The sequence below is a fragment of the Phallusia mammillata genome, chromosome 1 (genome assembly GCF_965637545.1).
Source record: "Phallusia mammillata chromosome 1, kaPhaMamm4.hap1.1, whole genome shotgun sequence".
NCBI lineage: Eukaryota > Metazoa > Chordata > Ascidiacea > Phlebobranchia > Ascidiidae > Phallusia > Phallusia mammillata.
The window spans coordinates 22,135,059-22,159,003 of NC_137252.1; the positions used below are offsets into that span (position 1 = coordinate 22,135,059).

At 34.4% G+C, this 23,945-nt stretch overlaps 1 protein-coding gene across 4 annotated transcripts; it reads left to right on the forward strand.

Annotated features, from left to right (window-relative positions):
* The first annotated feature begins 6,172 nt into the window (after positions 1–6,172).
* Positions 6,173–23,141, forward strand: LOC145206648 (phosphatidylinositol 4-phosphate 5-kinase type-1 alpha-like). Of its 4 annotated transcripts, none has more exons than XM_080078561.1 (20): positions 6,173–6,342; positions 8,684–8,715; positions 8,876–8,968; positions 10,533–10,663; positions 10,904–11,021; positions 13,215–13,367; positions 13,564–13,683; positions 15,058–15,237; positions 15,754–15,837; positions 16,003–16,053; positions 16,214–16,292; positions 16,779–16,863; positions 17,069–17,152; positions 17,396–17,444; positions 17,920–18,001; positions 18,304–18,506; positions 18,963–19,011; positions 19,418–19,493; positions 19,768–19,852; positions 21,449–23,141. In XM_080078561.1, the coding sequence occupies exons 1-20, from the start codon at positions 6,282–6,284 to the stop codon at positions 21,584–21,586; spliced, it is 1,953 nt and encodes a 650-aa protein (XP_079934687.1). In that variant the 5' UTR covers positions 6,173–6,281; the 3' UTR covers positions 21,587–23,141. The 4 variants fall into 4 exon arrangements, with proteins under 4 accessions (XP_079934687.1, XP_079934668.1, XP_079934674.1 ...); XM_080078542.1 differs by having other exon boundaries at positions 18,963–19,020; positions 19,768–19,896; positions 21,449–21,516; XM_080078555.1 differs by having other exon boundaries at positions 6,174–6,342; positions 19,768–19,896; positions 21,449–21,516.
* The last annotated feature ends 804 nt before the right edge of the window (positions 23,142–23,945 follow it).

The window sequence follows — 23,945 nt, forward strand, 5'->3', positions numbered from 1 at the left end:
GAAGAGATAAAGCGTTTTAGGCCATTTAAAAAACAACAGACGAAGTCAGAACTGAAACCAGACTCGATGCTAAAAACTGCAAACATTTTTGTCTGTAAAATGTAAATTTTTACTAAAACTTCTACTTAACATTTTATGACAAAAATATAGACTGTTGATAAAACCATAGGCGCCGAGTTTCAAAAAAGTGCAAGGTGGCGGACGTAAAATACACTATATGTGACGTCACTAATGCGTGCAACCATCAGAACTCCAAACCAAAGCCAAACAAACTTTCGCATTGTACACAACAATGCCCCAACATTCACTGGCAGTCAATTGTGTGTTTGACGTCATAAACAAGGCACTAACCAAACCAGGTTGCAGTTTTAAGCCATGTTTTGTGGCTGTATCGCCAGCACGCTTGTTTGAAAGCAAAATTTGTACTAATTTTCTTCAGATTTGACGATATTTCGTCCGATACCGGTACAAACTAACCAAAATGTGCACGGTGGCCGCCACCGTGCTTTAAAAACCCAAGGTGGCGGCGCCACCTCGCCACCGCCTACTCGGCGCCTATGCACACAGGTGTCTTGCACTTTGGTTCGTTTGTTTATTACTTCTGGATGGTTCGTTTGTTCGTTACTTCTGGATGGACTATTAACACAACTTTAATAATAAGTTTTCTCATTAACTTTTATTTGCCGGTGCCACGCAAGTCCAGAAAACTTTTTCAGAGGCTTTACAGCAAGCGTTTAGCAGAACATTAACTTGTTACATGAATTTCCGAGCTCAAAACAAGTATAGATCAAAAAAGTAAACAACCGTCGCAAAGGTTTGATTTGATAACAAAGTTATTATCGTATAATTGCCTCAAAATACCCCTCACCGCTTGTTTGTTCTTTTAATCATGACAATCATAAAGTAGTAGAAGGCAATAGTTTTTAAACATTAGTTGAAGCCTAACGACTTTCCATTAAACAAAGCTCGTTGTTTCGGATAATACACAAAATGCGTCGACTTTTCTGCAAGCGTCTAGTTGCTAAAAATCATAAAAGCAAGCTGGGAAGTATAGCAGTCGTCTATTGTTTTTCGTTGCCTAATTTTATGCACACTTAGTTTTGAAAGTAATCGAAGCAAAACATTCTCGGAAAAAAATGAGCCAGCTGTTCCTTTACAGTTTACAATGAAACTATTCACATAAAATCCTTCTCCGTTTGTTGATAAGAATTCAATGGGTTGAACGATTCTCTATTGAAATGTAAATCGAATAGAAACGTTGAATCTTTTCTTTTCAAGAATTTCAGTTTTTTCCTGATTGTTTCGTTAGTTGGTACCGTCGATTTATTGGAACCAAATGATGCAATAACGATTTCTTTCCTAAAACTGGCCACACTGTTATGGCGATTGAATAGCAGAAAAATATATTATTACAAAAAAATACCGCGAATTCTTGAAAGCATTTAAAATAAAAAGCATTGAATAGATATAATTAAAGATAATATGAATTGCTCTGAATTTCACCAGAATTTAACAGTCAGTGTAAACAGCAAAATACTATAAACCTTTTGCAGTAGATCCTTAAGGTTGCATTCGACTATCATCAATCAGCATGAACAAGTTAAGTGTTGCTATCCTACTGGTTGCTTGTATGTGCCTGGCAAGCACAGATGCTTTTTGGCTCATTCCCCTCAAGGCAGGAATTGGAATTGCACACCATTTGTTGAAGTAATTGTTCTGATGGGACTTCTTTTGTTTATTTCACGGTGATTGTAAAGTGGTGTAGTCGCATCGCTTAAAATGATATATTGTTGATTTGGGATGATTTTACACTTTTTTAGTAAACCCCGAAACACAATTGCTAACCATCTAGTCCTCCAACTATAATTTTCGGACTGATCATTTCGAGTAGGACTAAACTAAAACTAACGTGTTAGGTGTTTGTTGTAAAAATCAAATAATTATTTTCTACCTCTACATAAGAGCTCACAACTAACTATTGTTTGTTTTTTGTTTCAGTGGCGATCAACAAGCAATAGGTAAAAAAGTTTGTTGTAAACAGAAAATATGTTTAACTGAACTTTTGTGATGTGACACAAAGTAACAGATTTCCAATTTTTGCAGTGATGGATGAGGCAGAGATCGAAAGAGCAATCATAAAAAACGTTGTTGACCAAATGCAAGGTCGTGTAATGTAGAGCATTGGTAAGTATAACGAATTTGCAAAGAGATACGAAATAGATCATTTAACTGTAGTGTTTAGGATTATAGAAGTTACTCTTTCGTGCGACAAACGTTACATAATTTTCACTGACTATGCTTTCCCTTCCTTTTCAGTGCCGTCAAGATAGTCAAGACCTTGAAAAGCGACGTACTGGAAAATTTATTTGTAGCATCGATTACTCTTTACCACATAATAAAATGATAAATTTGTCAAAGTGGGGATGTTAATAAAGAAACCAAAATTGTGACTTACCAAATAAAAACAAAATACGAGTTGAAATATAGAATTGCAGGACGTAACGCTTTAATTTAGCTTTTGTTATGTAAATTATAGCAATAAGAATATGAACAAAATTGGAACAGAAATAATGCAGCTTTGCGATCAATTAAAAGCAAATTGTGTGTATACTTGCGGTTATTGGGGTATGGTTGGGGTTTCATATAAACAATAAAACCATTAACTTATCAACTTAGCCTAGTTTCTAACGTTAAATTAAGTTTCAAAACCTGTTCTAATCGAACAGTGAATTTAAATAACTTAAAGACTGTGAGATCATGAAAATTCGGCCCCTTTCCCGGATATATCTTTGGATATAAAGCTAAAACTAGGAATTTTGATAAATAGTTTGTACAGAACGACTCGGTCGTAACGATTTGTTACCAAACAGTACTTAAAATTATAATAAACGAACAGTATTTTTAGAGGTAAAACTAGACTTCATCCCAAAGGCGCGAAGAAAGCGGTGGCGGCATTGCGCTGTCACCTTGAGTTTTTGGAGCACGGTGGCGGCCACAGTGGATATTTTGGTTTGTTTGTAAAGGTTTCGTACTAATAGTCTTTAAAGCTAAAAAAATCAAGATAGATTTTTCTTTTAACCAAACTCACTGGCGAATGGCAAATACACAATTGTTTTTCAGTGAATGATTGCACGTTATTGCGTACAAAGTGATGTATTAAAAGCAATTATGACGAACGTTGAAGAAAGTTATATGACTTTTGTGATAGAACCAACTGACAAAAAAAATTAAATCCCATCACTGCCAACAACCCACAGTAATATAGGGAACCTGGAGAGGAAAAATTTGCTGGTGCAAGACGTTTTTTGTGCCTTAACGCTTTAGTCATTGCTGGTCACATCTATATCTTACATGTATCAAAAATAGGAAACCAAAATGCTATGTTACGACCTATCCCTACAAGGTAACCAGCAACACTACCTTCCCTGGCCGCCCATTTTGTAACCAGCTCCCCATTAATACCAATTACCAACCAGGGCTAGGTATTCTGTTTCTATTAATAGTATTTTTTAAATATTTAATAATTTATCAGTCCGTTGAAATAACGCATTTTATTTGAGACTAAATTTGGTTTCAGTTTGGAAAACAATGTTTACCACATTTCGTACAAAACACTGGTTACTTATAAATGCTATGTTTATTTTGCAACGAATTCCTGAGTTGTTTAATGAGGGCAATAGAAAACGTACGGGGTTCCTCAGTTGCTTTGGTTAAAGGTAGAGCTACTAACACCATACGTTTCTCCTGATCCAAAAGTGCTTAATTTTCGATAGATGGCGTAAAGAGCTGAATTATTTATTTAGCGGCTATAAATGGGTTGGGCTGGGAAATATTTACATAAAATTTTTGCATTAGTAACTAACTTTTTGGGTTAGTTTTATTGAATTTTAAGTGCTAATACCTTACCCCAACCCTAATAGCCCTAACCGTTAGCATTTTTTGAGATATACCGTTTTAAATGAAAAAAGTGCTCTTTGCGCCACCTGTCAAAAATTAAGCACTTTTGGATCAGGAGAAACGTATGGTGTTAGTAGCTCTACCTTGGTTAAAGTGCGAAACTTGCTGCGCCCACTGACTGATGTCTTGGACTACTTGAAGGCTTTTGTAACATTTAAATTAGTACCGGTGTGTACAAAATTGTTGTTTGTTAGTTTAATTTCATATATTTCTTCGGTTTGTGTCCAAAGGCTAAGTTTTGCGATTCGCGCTGTTGCGCAAAAGCTGGCAAAGGTCCTAATTTCTTGAAACGATCTTTGATTTTGATTAAGTTTTACAGGCAGTTATAGAAGCGACAAAACTTGTTTCATGTTTGTGTGGAACGGTGTTTGAATTGCGTCTGTGGAATTTTATTACATGTCATATTTAAAACATATTAAGATTTTGAGGAAAATTGTCTAAAACGTTAGGGAATAGAGTAGTAGACTATTAGAGATTGAGAAACGATATAACGGCCAGAATTGGTAGAGTTGTAGAAACAATAAAACGTGCTGTAGAACTTTCAAAATGTAGCAATTCACAATTTCCTGAGTAGTAAACCTGTTTCCTTTTAAATGTAAGCCATGATAGCGAGTTGAAAAAATATGTAAGAAGATGCATGCCTTTAGTTCATTATAACTCACCCTCTAATACAGTGGTTCTCAAAGTATGGGTCGCGACCAAAACATGGGTCGCGCAGGGTCAAAAAATGGGTCGCGCAGGGTCAAAAAATGGGTCGCTGCAGTGATTCAATTCTGCCCAAACGAACTATTACTGTATTAGGTAAACATAAACGAATTTTCTTAATGTAGTAGTAAAGTCACCTCATTTGACACGTTGTACAGTAAAATGAACCAATCATTACAACATACCGACAATAGCCTTCCAATTTTACTGTTACGCACATAACGATTGTAACGTCATAACACGGGGAATAATAGGACAAGGTAATCTTGCGAAACTAGACGTGGAGATGTAACAGTTAGCGTTCAAGGTTTATTAAGTATTCATACAAGGAAACTTTTTAGATTTGGGATTCAATTCTATCAATGATCATGGTGCTTCAAAGCCACAATGTGTGTTTTGTTATGCAGTGTTATCAAACGAATCGACCTCGTTAAGCCTGCAGCCATTTAGACATGGGCAGACTCCTATGCGGCGACGGCGTGGCCTCGAAATTGCAGTTCGTCTCGTTAATAATAATATTTAAATTTTTTGATGTTTGAGGCTTGGGTCGTGAGATATTCATAAAACTCAGATTTGGGTTGCGGTCAAAAAAGTTTGAGAACCACTGCTCTAATATGAGTCCCTGCCACATTAAGCTTAGTGGTAATGGTGTTGTTGGAGCACATTTAGCACATTACCATCTTTCCACACCTTTGTCCCCTCTAATTTTGTCGTTCTTTATAATGACCTGATGTTGTACAGCAGGGGTGGGCAACCTGCGGGCCGCATGCGGCCCTTTATTTAAGGTTGTGCGGCCCGCAGATATGCTTGGATTTCAAAAGTACTGGCAAACGTGTCCAATTATTACATATTTTTGAGCTGATTAATGCACCTGATGCTAGTTTTCTGTGGCCTGGCAAAATATGGCTAGATTTAAATACGAATTATACTTGTAGTTAAGCATATTTGGTATGAAACCAAGCAAAATCACTTTGTGTTATACACAGGTGCGGCCCGCGATCCCATTTTGACATTTACAATTGGCCCTACAGCAACAAAGGTTGCCCACCCCTGTTGTACAGCTATTTCCGACAGTGTGAATATTTTAGTGCAACTGTGTTACTACGATTGTTTCACCAAGCAAAATGAACTCAACTTTTAATCGATACATGCAAAATTATTTCTAATATAAAATAAATCAAAAAACACGGGTATACAAATAATATCGGTATGATATTAAAATGTAAGCTGTCCTTGACTTGATTAGAGGCTACACAAAATGTGTAAAAAAATCTTAAAGCCACGACTAACATTCAAATGAATATGGTATTCTTAGTTATGGAGTACCAGTACTTCAGCTTTACTAACGAGTACGAAATGTTTTACCTACAATAAGCCAATGTCATTTTTTGTCAGCCTTTTTATAAATCAAATAACACCTTGTAATAGTGGTGTAGCTACACCCGTATGAGGCTTGCAAGTTGCCGTTTGGTCACCTTAGTTCTATGCCTAAAAGGACTCTTTTTTACCAATTTAGTACTTAGTTTGCAGACACATAGGTATAAAGTTATGCCGGTACATATGATACGGGTAAACTAAAATTCTTGTGTTTTGATTCTGTTAGTGTGTAAAATATAACTATGTCTGGCAATGAAGAACAAGCCACTGGAATAACTGATCAAAAGCCACCAGCTGCAAATGGTAAGCAGAAAGAAAATTTCCGTATTTTCTGTAATATGGGGCGAAATTTTTTTTTATGCTTTGTTAACAAACCACCAAAAAATAATAATGAGTGCTATTTGATCACATACTATAGTATATGTATATATATATATATATATATATATATATCTAGTAAAACACAGATGAGGTTAAACACATGTTTTCAATTTGTTTGAGTGCAGAATTTGCCTAAATGACATGGCTTCTTCAGATTTTAGCAGTGGTAAATCCATTCATTTTTGCCTTGTAAATCAAGTTAGCTGGTCTCAATTTCTTGTAAGAATTTGAAAAGGGGTACATGCAACCTGGAAAACTTGATCCTGTATATTATATAGCTACAAAAGTGATACCTTACAGCTCGCATGCAATGTTTTGAACTGCTCAAATGTAAAAACATGTTGATGTCATTAAACATTGAACATAAAAGTATGCGTTTCCCCTGGGCTCTACCTCGTATTTTTATTTTGTATGTCTTAGTTTTATTTAAATCAAAAACGATCCAACTGATGAAGAATGCAGATATAGGACATGAACAAGTGTGGTTCTTTTTCTATTTTTGGCTATAAAACCCCTCTTTCCTTATATCATTTTGTTTAATAATCTCAATTTTGGATTTAACTGCAACTTTTAATAGGACATGAACAAATATATAATGTATGGGCTTGACCCAGTATTATTGCATATTTATGGGTCCCCTTCCCTGAAGGGGACACATATTGTTTTTGTCCGTATTTCTTTTTTTCTTCTTTTTTCTGTCTTACGCTGGTGTGTGAGACGCGTTTGGTCAAGAAAGAGTGCTTTAAATTTATTCAAATTTTCAGAGATGTTAGTTAATAATCCAAATTTGATCCTCCTGAAGTTTCACCCCAATTGACCCAGCGGTTCACCCACAGGCCCCCAAATGTAATTTTTTTGAAACAGCTGTACTGACTAAAGTACAGCATCTTGGAGGTTTTTTAAAGAATTTTGTATCTTTTTTTCGGATTCACCCTTTAAACCCCGAAATAATCGGTTTTAGTTTTAGGCCAGAAATACAAGCCCTATGATGCAGAAATATTTAAACATTTTAACAATTGTTTAAGCAGGCTATTCGTTTAGTATTTAAAATTTTGCCAGTTACCTTTACAACCCATAATATGTTTACGCTATCAGTCAGATATAAGTCCCAAGGGAGGAATTCACTGGTTTCGGCGGGAGTTTGACGTCCGGACAGACGTGTTTTATGAGACAGTCGTTTAGGTGATTAGAAATCAGCTGTTTTTTTGTGCAGCAATGATGTGTCGTTTTATTGAGTTATTACGCGCATTTTCAGTTTTGGCGATGGTTTTACACCTAAGACGTAATTTAATCTCAATAAAGGTACTTCGGTTTCGTTTATGTCAGGCAAAACGTCGTTGATCAACATAAATATGAAAAAATAAACTTAACTTTTTCGAACGCCATGATAAATGGTCTTTAAATTCTCGTTGTCAGCTTGGCCGTCGCATAACCATGGGTCACTAAAAGTCAACTTGTAGGCATTACAACACAGTTACGAATTTTTTTTATATAGTGTCTAATATAACTGTTAAGGCTTACTAGGAAAATTTATGTTTAAAAACTGAACTTGAACGACAATATCAAGGTCAAAGCAAGAGATAAAATTAAAAGTATTTTTTCCCGTTCTTTTTTCCCCATTTTTTTGTAATTATATGACAATAATGATGCAAAAAGAATATGGACAAAAACTTTTAAAGTTAAGTTAATGCTTTTATCTACAAAATCTAAAAATAACCGCAACATAGGTGTACCGTAAATCCGCATAAACGCGCGTGTGGGGACCCATTCGTTTTTTGATTGCAAAAACAATCATATATATAGATAAATTGTGTATAGTGTAGTAAGTAGGTAAATGTCGTATAGAATATATAAAATGGAAGTATATCAGAAAGCCACTTTTCTAGTATATTTAGTGTTCCAAAGAGTGAGTGAAACCCATACTAACATTGCAGGTTCACTTTGTTAGGTCTGTTGAATTGGTAATCTGCATTAGCTAATGATTGTAGAACTCCATTTTATTCCATGTTAAAAATGTCTGGGGACTTTGGCATAGGATCAATAAACTATTTTATACCTAATGACTTGGAATTCAGGTCTGATTGTTTTGTCAATGTTTTACAATATAGAGTATTACTCTATAACACAAGGATGTGTAAACCAAGTTTTTTTGTAATATGCAAATTACATAACAACCTTTACAAACAAATTGAGCTCTAATCTTATATGTACCAATATATATGTCTATCTCTGACATAAACAATTCTATTTTTTCTGTTCACAGGCGAAGACCAAGAAACAAATGAATCTGACAAGGTAACTTTTAGATTGGTTATAAATCTAACACCTATTTTACCACTTTTTGCTTTTCATTTAATTCAAATATTTATTCATTTACTAGGTAAAGAAGTATATTCGAATAATTGTGTATTAAAATATGAGATAGTCAATATATGATGATGTTACATTTGTTTAGAGTGGAACTCTCACACCACAAAAACTACTCCAGGCAAAAAAGATTGGCCATAGAAGAGTAGACAAATCGACAGGTCAAACAACATACAAAAAAGTAAGCAGTAAAACTGTTTTGGAGAGATTAAAAGTACTTGGAACTACAAATATATGCTATTTTTATTCCTCAATATTTTTTTAAATGTTTTTTTTTGCAGCAGAAATATGTAACATGCCAATTTATATAATATATATATAAAGGAGTGGTTTTCAAACTTTGCTTGAAGTTACCTGAAAATATTGTTTAGTTTTGTTAAAACATGCGACCTAGATGTCAGCTATTACTATTTTAGTTTTTAGGCAAACAAATGGGACAGGTATAATTTGATTAAACTGTTCCAATTTGTTGTGACATTTCACAGTGAACTGGCACTAAATTATCATTTAGGAAACAAAACACACTTTCAGGCAACACTTTGAATTGTAAGAAAAAAAATGCTGCCACAAAAGTTAATCATTTGTCACCTTTCCTTCAAAATCAAGTAACCCAAAAAGGTTTTATGGGATCCAACTTGAGGTTCAATGCCCATGCTTACTGTAGTAATGGAATAGAACAATTTTAACCACAACTGTTTCCAGCCTTTAAACATAGTTTAACCATTTACCAGGCATATCATTGGTTGAACAATTGATATATCTGTTAAGACCAAAGTGACAAAAGCATTAGAGGTTTAAAGTATTGAAGTAATTTTTTTGTCGAAAATGGATTGAGGTTGTTTGGTTGCTTTGGATTTATTTAAAATGTTTCATTACCAATAATCAAGCAAATTGAAAAATGTTTTTTGTGGGCTCACCGTACAAGAAAGTAAACATGATTCGAGGGGGTAAGCAATAAAGACAACCAGGTGAATACTTATACACAGTGAGTTGGTTTTCAACCTTACTTGTATTAAGTGTTTTGGTGGAGAACTTACTGTTTAAACTATCATTGACAAATACTGCATAAAATGAGTATCTGCCTCCTAAATAAAAAAATCTTCAGTTATACATGAGCAAACTGACAATTATGGTCATTGGGCACTGAACAAGCTAATGTTGAAATTGTTTTTGCTTAATTTGCCAAAATCTTCACATGGAGTGGATATATTGCGGAGTTAGCGGTCATTTGCCTAGATACCACACTGGATAATCCTTGGGGAATTAAAGTCAAATCTATAAATAGGGTTTTATTTATAGGCTCTATTAAAAATATTATTAGCTGTAATTGAATGCTATACAACTGTATGCACACATCATGCATATGTTAAGTTAGTGACAATAAACTACATAACAAAGCCTAATGCAGAAGCAACTTAACATGGACAAATAATGTATTTTGTAAGACCGCAAGGATAAAATGCAAATATAGTTTTTATAAGTGCAGCACATTAAAAAAACTTATGAGTATTTTTAATGATATATCCTTTTAAGGTTTTAAAAGTTGGATCGAACTTGTTCAGGTGTCATTAGTCCTAAATTTTAATTGCACTACCTGGCCACATAGAAAATTGAGTACCTACAAAAAATGACAGAATTTTGCAAAAAAAAGCTGGCTTCATTAAACAATAGAACTTAATTTGAAATATTTCAGATCTTGAATACAGCTTTACATTAATATCTTGTCATAAATTTTTATTTTACAGACTCCTTCTTCAGCACTGAGTGGTAGCATCCAGCTTGGGATTAGTCACACTGTTGCTGGGCTCAGTGCAAAACCAGAACGTGATGTTTTAATGCAAGACTTCCAAGTTGTTGAAACTATTACATTTTCTCCGTAAGTTTGCAGATTGTGTTGTAAACTGAAGCTATGTCAGAGGAATATGAGCAAAATTTTTGAATTTTAGTCTTGAAACAATCTGATATCTTTTGCTTGCAACACTGCTCACATATTTGTGACACATCTAAATATGCTAATCAAAAATCAGCAGGAATGTTGCTTACAATAGACCTGTTAACTTTCCAAAAATGTTAATGATTATTAGTGTTTCACTGATTAGCATGTTGTATTTTGCAGTGAGGGGTCAAGCATTACTCCTGCTCACCATTTCGGCGACTTTACCTTTAGAACTTATGCACCTACTGCGTTCCGATACTTTCGAGATCTGTTTGGAATTCAACCTGATGATTATATGGTTTGTACAGATCATAACTGAAAATGTTTTAGTCAATAAACAAAGTAAAATCGCAATTGAACTTTTTTCAAATCTGTGTTTCTTCTAGTTTTTGTTTGATTATATCTTCTGATGTTAGTTGCTTGCAGATGTAACAAAAACAAATTGGTTTATGTTACTTATGTCAAAACACTATTTTTTATTGAACGTTTGGTTTTACCCCATGTCAGTGTAGGAAGCATTCAAATTTCAATAATTAATGTTTGTTTAGTTCAAAAAACAATAATTATAGGTGCAATATTTTAATTACCAAGAAACCTATTGAGAGATTATTTTCAGGTTATTTTCAAACTTTTGTTGTTTTCCTTATGTGTTGTGTTTTAATTTTTTTAATTCCCCGCATTTTTTAGTTGAAAAATTGCAAACCTGATTTAATACTAACTTTCCATTTCCACCTGTTTCATTAACATTTTCAACGATAAAAATAACTAAAAGTCATGCAAATCCTCTTCTTAGTTAAGCTCTGGTTGTGATACATATATAGGTTCATTACTAAAGTAATTCACAAACTCATTAAACAGTTATAATTCGCAATTATGTAGCCTTGTTTCATGTTGAATATTTAGAAATGTAGTGTTATGTTTCAACCAGACATGGGGTCGAATACATGCGTCCTGTATTCAAATACTTTACGAATACCTGCATGACTGTATTTGAATTCATGAATACTTTGGTAATTTTTGAGTGACAGCAATTCGAATAAAACGGGCCAAGTATTTGTATTCATGAATTGTTGACCAAACTACAACGACAAGTAATTCGAATACTATTCGAATAAACCAAGGCATGTATTTGTATTCATGAATACTACGCACTTTTTAAAGTTCGCCAATTCGAATTGTATTCGAATAATGCGAGTCAAGTATTCGTATTCACGAATTGTTTCGTAATGTTAATGTGGCAGCAATTCGAATTGTATTCGAATAACACGTGTCAAGTAGTAGTATTCATGAATAGTTAACCAAAAAACAACAACGTGTAATTCGAATTCTATTCGAATAAACCCCAAGCGTGTATTCGTATTCATGAATACTTCGTACTTTTTGAGATGTAGCAATTCGAATTGTATTCGAATTAATAGTTCTAGTTATTTGTATTCACGAATTGTTAAGTTGTTGTAAGAAGCAAACAATTCGAATAGCGTTCGAATGCACCGATTCGGATATTTGTAGCTGCGGAAAATAAAAGAAATAAACAAGCCCCGAAACTTAAAAGGTATTCGATCAAAAAGTAACATAGGTTTATGAATTGCATATTTATTGGTAAAAATGTAAACTAGCGTATATACGTTATATAAATTTCCCCAAATTTTCTTGAGATGTTTGCTCCATGAACACGTTACACCTGTCATGTGCTGAGAACAACCCATTGATGCAAGATTTGTAACACAATTCCATTTATGTAACATCACAATTAAACTTATACATGTCATTGTTTCGTAACATAAACAAAAACTTGTCAAATCAGGTCACATACACTGCTCATTTGAATTGTATTCGAATCTTGGCAAAATATGTCGCAAAATACTCTCGACTACTCCTAGTCTTGAGGTAATCGACAATTCGAATTGTATTCGTAAAAATGTAGTCATGTAATCGATATTACATATCTTATGTTGCCAAAGGCTGACAACAATTCGAATTGTATTCGTAAAAATGTAGTCATGTATTCGATTTTGCGAATTGTTACGTAGCCACAGGCTGACAACAATTCGAATTGTATTCGTACAAATGTAGTCGTGTATTCGATTTTACGATTTGTTACCTTGCCAGTGACCGACAACAATTTGAATTGTATTCGTAAAAAATATCGTGTATTCGAATTTGCAAATTCTTAGGTTGGCAAAAACCTACAACAATTCGAATTGTATTCGAATAAATTTACTCAAGCTTTTGTATTCATGAATTGTTGGTTCAAAAGATAACATCAACTATTCGAATTGTATTCATGCACTATCGAACGAAAGCAAAAATCATTCGAATACAGTACGAAGGTGGTAAAACCTGTATTCGAATGCATTCGAATACGAATGACGAATACGAATTGCCCCATGTCTGGTTTCAACCACTAATTTGTTAGAAAATTTGCAGATTTGTATAAAATAATTTTGGGGTGCTATTCAGCATTATTTGAAACCAGAAAATGTTTTTCCAGTTATCAATCAGCCAACATCCCCTAACTGAATTATCAAACCCTGGGGCCAGTGGTTCCCTTTTCTTTGTCACCCATGATGACAAGTACATCATTAAGACTGTTCAGCACAAAGAAGCGGAATTTCTACAAAAACTTCTTCCTGGTTATTACATGGTAAGTAGGAAAATTAAAACAAAGACAACACCAAGTATTTATGTATGTCAAGCCATTAATCCAATATATTTTACTTTTGAAAAATATGAAAAGCAACACTAACATTGTAACAGTAACAACAGCTTTTAAAGGTTTGAAAAAAGTTTAAAGACCATGTGCAGCATACACATGTTTAACTTTATACTTTTTCTGGTAGAACTTGGTGCAAAATCCAAAAACTTTTCTTCCTAAGTTTTATGGCTTGTACTGTGTCCAATCATCAGGAAAAAATATCAGAGTGGTTGTTATGAACAACCTTTTACCACGAAAAATTAAGGTACAGAAACTTTCTTTATTCTACTGTGTATATTGTCCTGAAAAGATTGGCTCAATGTTTGCTGGACCATATCATACCTCATAAAATGACCATAAATTGTTGAGATAATAACTGTTCTTTTTTTGTACATCCCCAGGGTTAAAAATATATTTTCTTTGTTTCACTTTGTATTGTAAGAACTGTTGCATGATGTCCTCCAGAAAAGCGGTTCATAAAACAACTTACATACTTATGTATGTTGGTACAAGTTCTTTTTAAACTTTGTGTCGCCCCACTTTTTTACTGTTGTGTGGCAAGTAACTGTCACGTTCCGTTTTCACGGGTACGCAAAAGTTTGGGACTGACTATCGGAAGTTCTTTAACAACTAACACTTGTGTACTCTGATCGGCAGCAGTCCTTTTCTTTTACATTTATTCACGTCCAACTACAACCAAAACAACAATCCAGCACTACTTCGCCGTTATCACTCAATTCTATCTTATTCTATATTATATTATGTTATCCTGAAATAGGGGCTCTTATATCGCTTGCGTAACAATGATAAGAAAAAAGTAGTGATGGGACGAGTACCCGGTACTCGGTACTCGGTATCGATGGTATCGAACGATTTCTGTGGTATCGATACTCGTACTCGGTATCGAAATATTTTGCCTCAGTTTTCGATACCAACGTTCGAGTACCAAAGGCCGATTTACACTATAAGAATACGGGCAACTTTATGCCAATATTTGCTTCGGACAGCACAAAATCGGGAAAAAGTTCCACCAGTTTACGTATATCTTTTTCGCTATCATGTGGAGATTACGTTTTTCGGCATGTGTGTGTGCACGCCTGTACCCCGACCATGGCAGATAAATTAGCCAGTGATATACAACTAAGTACAACACCACACCTAAGTACTCGGTAATCGTACTCGGTACTCGGTATCGAAGGTATATACATATAGTACTCGTACTCGGTATCGGTACTCGCTTCAAAACCTGGTATCGTCCCATCACTAGAAAAAAGGCGTTAACTCACTATGACCATTTCCCATGGATAAAACAATGGGCACTGCAACGGGTAATGGCGACGCAGTAAAACTAGCACATTAGAACAATGACACACAATAGCCCCTGCAACGATGGACTCTAGACAAACCGAGATTGCCCATGATCCGTGGTAATTGGGTTGCGGGATATTGTCATGGGGCGGTCTAGAATATTTGTGACAGTAACATCTCTTCTGTTGGTTTTTATTTAATGATGACAAAATAAATGTTATGATGATTTACACTCAAATACTTGCTTGTATCTTTTCGCTCAGGATTTATTTTGTTTCAAAGAAATTTATGGAAAATGCTTGTCTTATTTAATGAATCTTTGTATTGGCAGATGCATTTAAAGTATGACCTGAAAGGTTCAACATACAAACGAAAAGCATCAAGACAGGAACGATCGAAAAAGAATCCGACCTACAAAGATTTGGATTTATTAAGTGACATGCCTGGTGGTTTAATGTTAGATCCTGACATACATACAGCAATAACAAAAACCATTCAAAGAGACTGTTTGGTAAGTTAAGTTGTACTTGATGTAAATGCTGAATACAATTTTATAGTAATCTTTTGGTTCTCACGCTTTTGTCCTATTATGTTAGTAGATTACATAAAATGTGCACATTCTCCCCTAAAAATTCTTCCCAAAAATTGTATACATTAACTCATCATGTATTGTAAGAACAACAATATTTTTCTGTAACACTACAAAACTTATGTACAGTAAATTAATTTAAGCTGTTTAAAATATTGGTTACTTCTGCACCAGATTTTGAATAAGAAGCTCAAAATGATGCATATTCTTAAAAAATATTTTAACTAAATGCAAAAACAAGAGTGTATTCATACATGTTGCCCTATGGACATTCAATTAAAAAACAATGTTAAGAAATATTCTAATGACAAGTAATGTTTGTTACTTAAATGAATATTCATCTTCAAGGTTTGTGTTGATTTTACCACATTGTTTCCTTCTAATACTGCTGTATAATTATGCCTTTTCTGCTGTGTACTATTGTTTCTTTGTTTCTAGGTATTACAATCATTTAAAATCATGGACTATAGTATGCTACTTGCAATTCACAATCTTGACATAATGGAAAAAGAAAAACAAAAGGTACAAGCGGTGGACAAAGACAATTTTAGTGTTTGTTTAAGCAAAAACCTAACTTTTGATTTCTGTTGGTTGAAGGTTTTTATATTGTATAAAACAATGATTGCCAAAACTTTTACAAGCAATATTAAACTTTAATTGTGTCAAATACTTTTGTTTATTTTTTAGTTAAAAGGTGGTGTTCTCCCAAACCAAGATACAGCTCTTTTAGAAAAAGAGGTAACTATTACTTTATTATGTGAAAACATGTGGATATTAAGTTTAAAATGTTTATCACCAGAAACATGATATAAAAAGTAGTGAATTATAAAAATAGGATAACCAGTAACACATTCTCGTACCACATTGTTTCTATAATTTCTACTTACCTTTATTGTAGTTACAAAAAGATCACAGTCGACAAAGTTCTGCTGATTACAATTCTGATGACACAGCTCCCTCAACATCAGGATATTCAGGTACACATATCTCCATTTTATTTTAAGGACACAAAGTCCCATATTCAGAATGAACAGCCAGATATATATATATGTATATTTAGTCATCTGCTGTGATGCTGGTAAACTTGTTTTCTCTTTAGTGTATAGGTTTTTTAATTTGGGTTTTTGAACTATTGTCGTTTTTGTGTTGTGTTACTTTCATTCTTAAAACACATGCTGTCTAGGCTTCTTGGATTACGCAGTTGCTATGCTGTTTTGATGCTTGGTTAAGAAACTAAATAAAAAATATTGATTTTATTGTTTTTGAATATCAATGCTTAAATGTTGTATTTTAATGGAAACCTATGTGAAAGATTGCATGGAGTCATCCTTAACAATTTTGTCAATTAACAAAATCTGCAACAAATTTAAATTTAGTTGTGTGATGCAGCTTTACTATTTCAGATCGCATACTTTTCAAGTTATGTGCTTCTGTGCTATAATCTGTTTGTGTTTGCATTGCAGGAAGCCGTGCCAAAAGTCAAACAATGAACTCTGTAGTGAGCTCAACTCTCCTACGCAATACCTTTAATCAAGACCTCGACCATTGGTAAGTAACAGTGTCTTACATACAACACAACTGCAGATATGTATGCTGAAAAATTATTTAGACAAATAAGCACGACATTTTATCATAGCCCTTTTAACCATTAAAAACAAAATGTTGTTTTGAAAATATGAGTTTGCAAAATTGAGAACAAAATTGCTCTGAAATTTACTTAAATATTTACTGTTCAATTGTACCTGTTTTTAAGGTCTGGTGGTATACCGGCAAAAAACAAGAAAGGAGAGAAGTTGCTTCTTTTTTGTGGAATTATTGATATCCTTCAGTGTTACAAGTTAGTAAATTTCATCTTCTCATGTTTAAAAATATGTTGTTTTTTAAATTTTGTAACAACTACATTTATGTGTGACAGGAATAAAATGGTTTAGCTTAGTAAAATGCACAGTGCGTTTGTGATTTTTAATCTTAGATTTATTGTGCAGTAAATAAATCCGAAAAATTTCTAAGATATGGTATTAGCTAATCATGAGGTCATTAGTGTTTCAAGGCTGCCTAAAACTTAAATTGTTTGGTCCAGGTTAAAGAAAAAAATTGAGCACACATGGAAATCTGTGATCACAGATGGGGTTTGTAATATTCTTTGTTTTTTACTTTTGTGAATAAATAAAATTATGTTTGAAAAATGACTGGGCCAACTTTTCCGTTATTCATTTTAAGTCTAACTAAGCATTGCAAGAATGTGACTGTTAGAATCATAAAAATCTGTTGGCTTTGTTTAGCGTATCAAAGTAGTTGTTTGTATTGATACATGTTTTAGAATTAATGCTCATCTGTAAAACAATAAAGGTTGCACACAATTTATGTTGCAGCAATGATCAATTACTATGTTTATGTCATAACACAATTAACATGTAATGAATGGTGATTTCCTTGACAAACTATTTGTAAATTATAATAAAATACTGTTATGTTTATAACTTGTTTTGTTGGCTGTTTAAAATATTTTAAAATAGTTGTGACAAGCGTTTTAACATTGTGACGCTATTAGAGAAAAGGCTAAAATGTGCTTCATTTCATTTTGTTTTGTACTTGTTGCATAAGGACACTGTATCTGTACATCGCCCTGCTTTCTACTGTGAAAGATTTCAAAAGTTTATGACCGACAACCTGTTCAAAAAATCAGGTGAGCTTTGAATTACTCTGTACCCCAAATTGATATTGATGCATAGAAACATTCAATGGTGCCCAAATGAAATAATACACATTAAAATAAATTTGTACCTACATTAAAATGTTGCTGATTAATTTAATATGTGTTTGCCTTTATTTTACTAAAAGAAAGATTTTTGGAAGATGATTTAATGCAAACAATTTAATAATGGCGTAGTCAATGTTATCTGTTGGCATGTAATGTTGTGACAGCTGTCGCGTCATAACTACGTCAGTGATAGTGATACCACAACAAGCCGCTTTTCCTCTTGACAGTCATAGCGACCCAACCTTCCAGTCGCGTTCGTGGTCAGTCGACACGGAAAGCCCACAGTGCCACTCTCCCTGCCGACATGGGAGCTAAAAAAACATCCAACCATAACCGCCCCAGCTCGTCAACGGGGAACCCCCGGCTACAAGTGCGACCCGATCTGCTGCCGAATGAAACGCCAAGACCCAAATCTGTCGAACACAAAGAGGTGAGCGTTTAAACCCTTTTGCAAACTTTGTCTTTGAGCATTTGCAAAACGCATTGGAGTCATTTAAAACCGAAATATCGTTGTTTCATGTTTTGGTCCTATTTGATGCAGTTTCTTAGATTTGTCTCAAAATTTTTTAGTGACACTTAACTATGTTTTTGCGACTGTGACGTTAATTGGAATTTTTCCTGTGTTTCTTGCTTCTGGTAAAATTAACGACCATTTAATTTTAAGTTGGGTAATATGGACGTAGATGTAACTTGCAAATTTTGTATTTCATCATGTTATTTTTACCAAAAATGTTTTTGAATTTCTTTTAAATATTTCTCATTACCCTCTAATAATCCTAAAGCTGTTTAAGTGCGGGCAAATACTAAACTCCAGAAATTCATTTTTGTTTGGGACGCAAGTTTTAATAATTTACACAATCCGCCTAACAAGCTTTTGTCTTTGCAGATCAATACCATAGACCAAGTTCGAATTGAGATCGATGAAAAATCGAAAGGTAAGAATTGTAAGTAACTGAGGGTTGTGACAAACTTAGTTTATTTAATGCTGAAGGCTCTTGATTCGGTTTCGGTTTTATATATTAAATAGGTTCTAGGTTTTGTTGACGAAATTACCTGTCCTATTACACGAATTCTGTTTGGTAGCGAAGCTCGTAAAAGATTGGGATTTGTTTCCGTCCCAAGCCCGGGTTTAAATATTTAATGTCATTTTAATCGCCATTTATCCAAAAACCCTTTTCGTAGAATAGTCATTTCAAAACAAACCGATACACCTTATTGAAATCGCCCTACTAATCATCAACTGACTGTCTAGCAAGCTGTGCTACATAAAATGTGGTTACGACCGAGTTTAGGCAATTTGCATTCTCACTACGCTGATTGTAAATAATTCAATGCTTTTAGATCAATCCCGATCTGATGTGAATATAAGCAGCAAATCACCAACAGACAAGCAATTTCACGAAAACAGTAACAACAGGTACCTTATCATTTATCATTTTTTACTGCGATTCATATTTTTTTGTTTGAAAATCTGAATACCTATTTAACCTCACTTTTGACGTTTTTGGTTGTATGTATTGTTGTGTTTTTGCATCGGATTTCCTTTTTCTGTACCTCAAAAGCATATTTTACTTCCATGGACACATAAGGGATTGTAAAAGCCATAAATTGCCTCAGTAGTAAGATTCTTTTTCTGTCTCCGGAAGTTTAACATTTCTAAAATGCGGAGATATAAACGTTTTTCTTCGTAGCGATTTTGCGACGACGGAATCTGTGGAGACCCCTAGCGTTGACGTCATCAAGGAAAAGACAGCTGTCGATGGGGAGGTTCAACTGGTAAACGCACGCAATGTTTATGAAACCAGCGTTTGATGTCAATTGTGAGCCTCATATTTTGATTTTTCTTTTACTTTTTCAATCATTGCAAACCTTCATTGTTTTTGTTTTAATGCGCAATTATAGTTTGATCAATCTGACTGATGTTGATAGTACATGGCAATTAACGGACAGCAATTACACAAATGCATAATTAGCATTTTTTAAATTTCAACCTGCACAAAGTAGAATGTTCAAAAATTCAGATGTATTTGAATTGCTAATACTTGAAATTTAAATGTGGCGCAATAACGTTTGTTCTGCCTAAAGAAAAGTTATCTTTAATCTTAGTATCACAAAAAAAGTATTACAATATTGCCGTCATGCGCAATACGCTTTAAAAAACGGAACATCTTGAAACTTGAAATCCTATGCAGTTCACCAAAAAATGGAAAAATGAAGCGATAACATAGTTTGATGTACTAAATACATTGCTATAATTGTAAAATTGATGTTGCAAATATTACATAATTCTACAACACGTTAATTTTGTTTCATTTATTTTGCAAGCAATGAATTGAAATCTACCGGTGATTTGTCCTATTTCCTTTTCTTAATATTATCCTAATTGGATAATATTACATCGATGGTGGTAGCTCATAGAATATAAATCTTCATTTACAGCGGTGTAAAAAGCTGTATTTCGCTTCCGTTAGCCAAAAGTTAGGCACTTCAATCTTTCCTTATGTGCAATGCCTATCAACCAAGACATTTATTCTACTCTGCCACTTGCGCAAACCGTAAGCCTGGGTGGTGATATATTGGAACAAACAAAAACTGACGTGTCATCCATGTCAAATTCTGATAGTTTGGTCATGGTTGTGTGTCATTGTTATCATTTGTGCTAGTGGTTACCTCACACGTAGCACTTCTCTGCATGTGGTCGAATGTGATTGCAGATCAACTAATATTAAGTCAGAATGATTTTTTTTATCATTGAACTATTTATAAGTAGACCTTGTGTTTATAGTGTTTTTGACTTACAAGTAGTCGCCTTGCTTAATCCAGTTGTTAAATTGTTGAACTATTCTTGGTGGTAAAAAGGTGGTAAAGCATGGGTTGTGCCACTGTGGCTTGTTTGGCTCATTGTTGGTATACTTTTCCCCACTAGTGTTCAAATCCGAATATTAAATTACTGATTGTGTGTTATGTCATTTTTGTATGTCATCCATTTTTCTTAGGTACCAACAAACAATATGTGTTTTTTTACAAATGACTATACCCATGCATTATTGCCTGCAGAAACTGGACAAAAATATCTGCAGAATCGTCATTTTTAACCCCGCTCAACTGACACACCTAACTTGACACATAATAAAGTATTATTACTGGGTTTTGTAAAGAAAAATGCATCCTTTTGTTTCAAAATGATTTTTGTTTTACTCCACACCCCGCGGTTTAAATAAAGTTCAAATCATGAAACGCCATCATTTTGAGTTTAGATCGTAAATCCATGTACTGCATGTGCACATCAGGAACGCCGTGCATTACCGCTACCTACATTGCCAGATTCATAAATAATTGTTCAATTTATTTGCAAATTCCATTATATTGCAGGAAATGACAGATTTTAAAGATTCAGCCTCACGGGCGCCCACCGGCGGCAAGGAAGATATGGATTCTGGCACGAGTAACCGATCACTGTCGACATTGGCTGGAAACTCGCTACAGGAAATGCGCGGTACCGCCTTTTAAACACTTTACTTATGCACGAAACTGTTTGCGCCGGTTCTTACAGTTGCTGCATTTTCACTTCACGTTTAGTTTTGATTATCAACAGCACGCAATTTAGGTTTAAAGGGTCAAAATTAGCAAAAATCCCAATACATGTATCTAATAAAATCGTGGTCCGTTTTCCGTCAATTGTTATCAAATGTTCTGTGGTTCAAAGTTGACCTTGTTTGACTTGAATTACTTACCAAAATAATATAAGTTTGTGCCGATTCTCTTCACTGTATTTAGGTTAGATTTTGTAGAAAAAGGGTTTCGATGTGTTACCTTTAACTGATGTCCTGTTCTTCTGTATAAAAGTTTACAAAGAAATGATACTTTTGCAAATTCGGGACACGTACGATTGACTTATTGCTGCAGCAAACAATACGTACACTAGCTTTGTATAAATACACTGCTGTAATCTTCACTATAAATTAAAAACTCCCAAATTTGACCTTCGATTAAGCGTGTTTTATACTTAGGCGTTCGGACATAACATTGTAATTCAAACATGCTCATTTTTGAAATGTATTTGGCAAAATATGATGTGTATTATTTGTCACTTGTCTTGGTGGTCTTGTTGGTATGAAATCGGTGCGTCTTGTTTTTACATCGATTGTCTTGCGTTGTATCGTTAGAAAACGTTTTCAAAATGTACGCAACCTACACTACACAGTAATGTACATATATTTATGTAGGCTACACGATATTACGTTTGTTTAACTTAAATGATACGCATTGTTGTCTAGTATGAAACCTTAATGACGTTGACATAACGTTACTCTTGGCGTTAAGCAAGATTTATGACACGTGGTTAGTACGAACTGTTATCATGTTGATGTTTGAGTGCAATAATATAAGTGGTGTCGGTTTGTGAAGGCGAATTTCGCTCATGTTTCCGTTTACCATCCAACACGTTGTTGCTCACTTTTCTGTTTCCTGTAAGTGTTTCTGATGGTATTGTTCAAGCCCGGACTGAAGCAAACATTATTAAACATTATTGTTCAAAGCATTTCATTTGCTAGAAAATCATGTATGTTTCCCTGTTGGGATTATATTGGATTTTCTAACAACTGCACAATACCCAAATCAACAAATTTCAAAAGTGCGACGCCTGTCACATGATGTCTTACCCCAAATGTGTGTTTTATGTGAGTTTTGGGGCCGTCCGAAAAGTTCAGAAAATCGCCGAGTTGCGAGTTTTTAACATGGAACCGCAAACAACTTGTTGAAAAACCCGCTGCATGTAACAAAATCCGTGCATTCAACCTCGCTTTTGTGTTGTACTGATAAGTAATAAGTTTTCGTTTTGTGCTTGATCCATTTTCATGCTGATCTTATTTTGTCGTCTTTATTTCTTTCTCTGAAAACCTTCCCTGTAAAATGAAAATGACCTATTATTATCTATTGTGCAAGCAAACTGATTTTAGAACATAACTTGTTATCGCGACATGAAACACTGAAGTTACCGTAAGTCTGACAGAATTCATTCTTTTTATTTGTCGTGACGTAATAAATTATGTCTTTACCCGATAAAGCGTTTCAAATTAGGGAAATAAGATTTGTCCCATGACTGTAAACCAGTTTGATGGTGATCGGTGTTTATCACATAGACATGTTGTCTTCTGAAATGTACCCGCATCAGGCGTCCCTAAATACTGGAGAGTTATTTCTTGACAGGTGTATTATTTTGGGAGTTGATTGGTTTTACACTGCATAATCTTATTGCAAGGATAAGTAAAGCCTTAAAACTACAGCCCAACCTATATTGGGCAGGAGTGACCAACACGTGGCGTCGTTGTTTAAATTGGCACGCGAGGTCTCTCACAAACATGCACAAGCCTAAAACTAAAGTTTGTCATGTAGTACATTTTAGGTCTAAACACCGTCACTGCTACAACAAACATCCTGCATTTAAGCCAGGGGTCGGCAACCTTTTGCATGCAGCGGGCCAAAACTGAGATTTGCCAAGTTGCGGTGGGCCGTATTCTTTTTTCCCCATTAAATTGCGAAACTCACGAAAGCAGCTCATTTTGATTGGGTTGTCCCGGTATTTGGCAAAGCAACCGACATCGCAAAAATGAAAGAAAATTCGGCGAATAACTGGTACCTTAAATCCTAAATCTTTTTCACACTTGTAACTACAAAAACTCGATTTAAGCGATAAAACTGCCCACCACCACAATAAAAAGTAACTTGCACTTAAATTTACGGATGTTGAGTTGTTGTTTGTTTTGTTTTTTGATCGTAAAACAATTGTGATAAAACAATAACAACAACGTCGTTCCCCGATATAATGTGGGAAGTTTCTAAAAAGGTCGCGGGCCTGATAATTTTGCTT

Bases quoted from the DNA above. Each gene is read 5' to 3' on its own strand.
- LOC145206648 (XM_080078561.1), top strand. From the start codon at position 6,282: ATGTCTGGCAATGAAGAACAAGCCACTGGAATAACTGATCAAAAGCCA. The intron at 16,054-16,213 runs GTAACTATTACT...CCTTTATTGTAG, and splicing joins CAGCTCTTTTAGAAAAAGAG to TTACAAAAAGATCACAGTCG. The intron at 18,507-18,962 runs GTGAGCGTTTAA...TTGTCTTTGCAG, and splicing joins AATCTGTCGAACACAAAGAG to ATCAATACCATAGACCAAGT.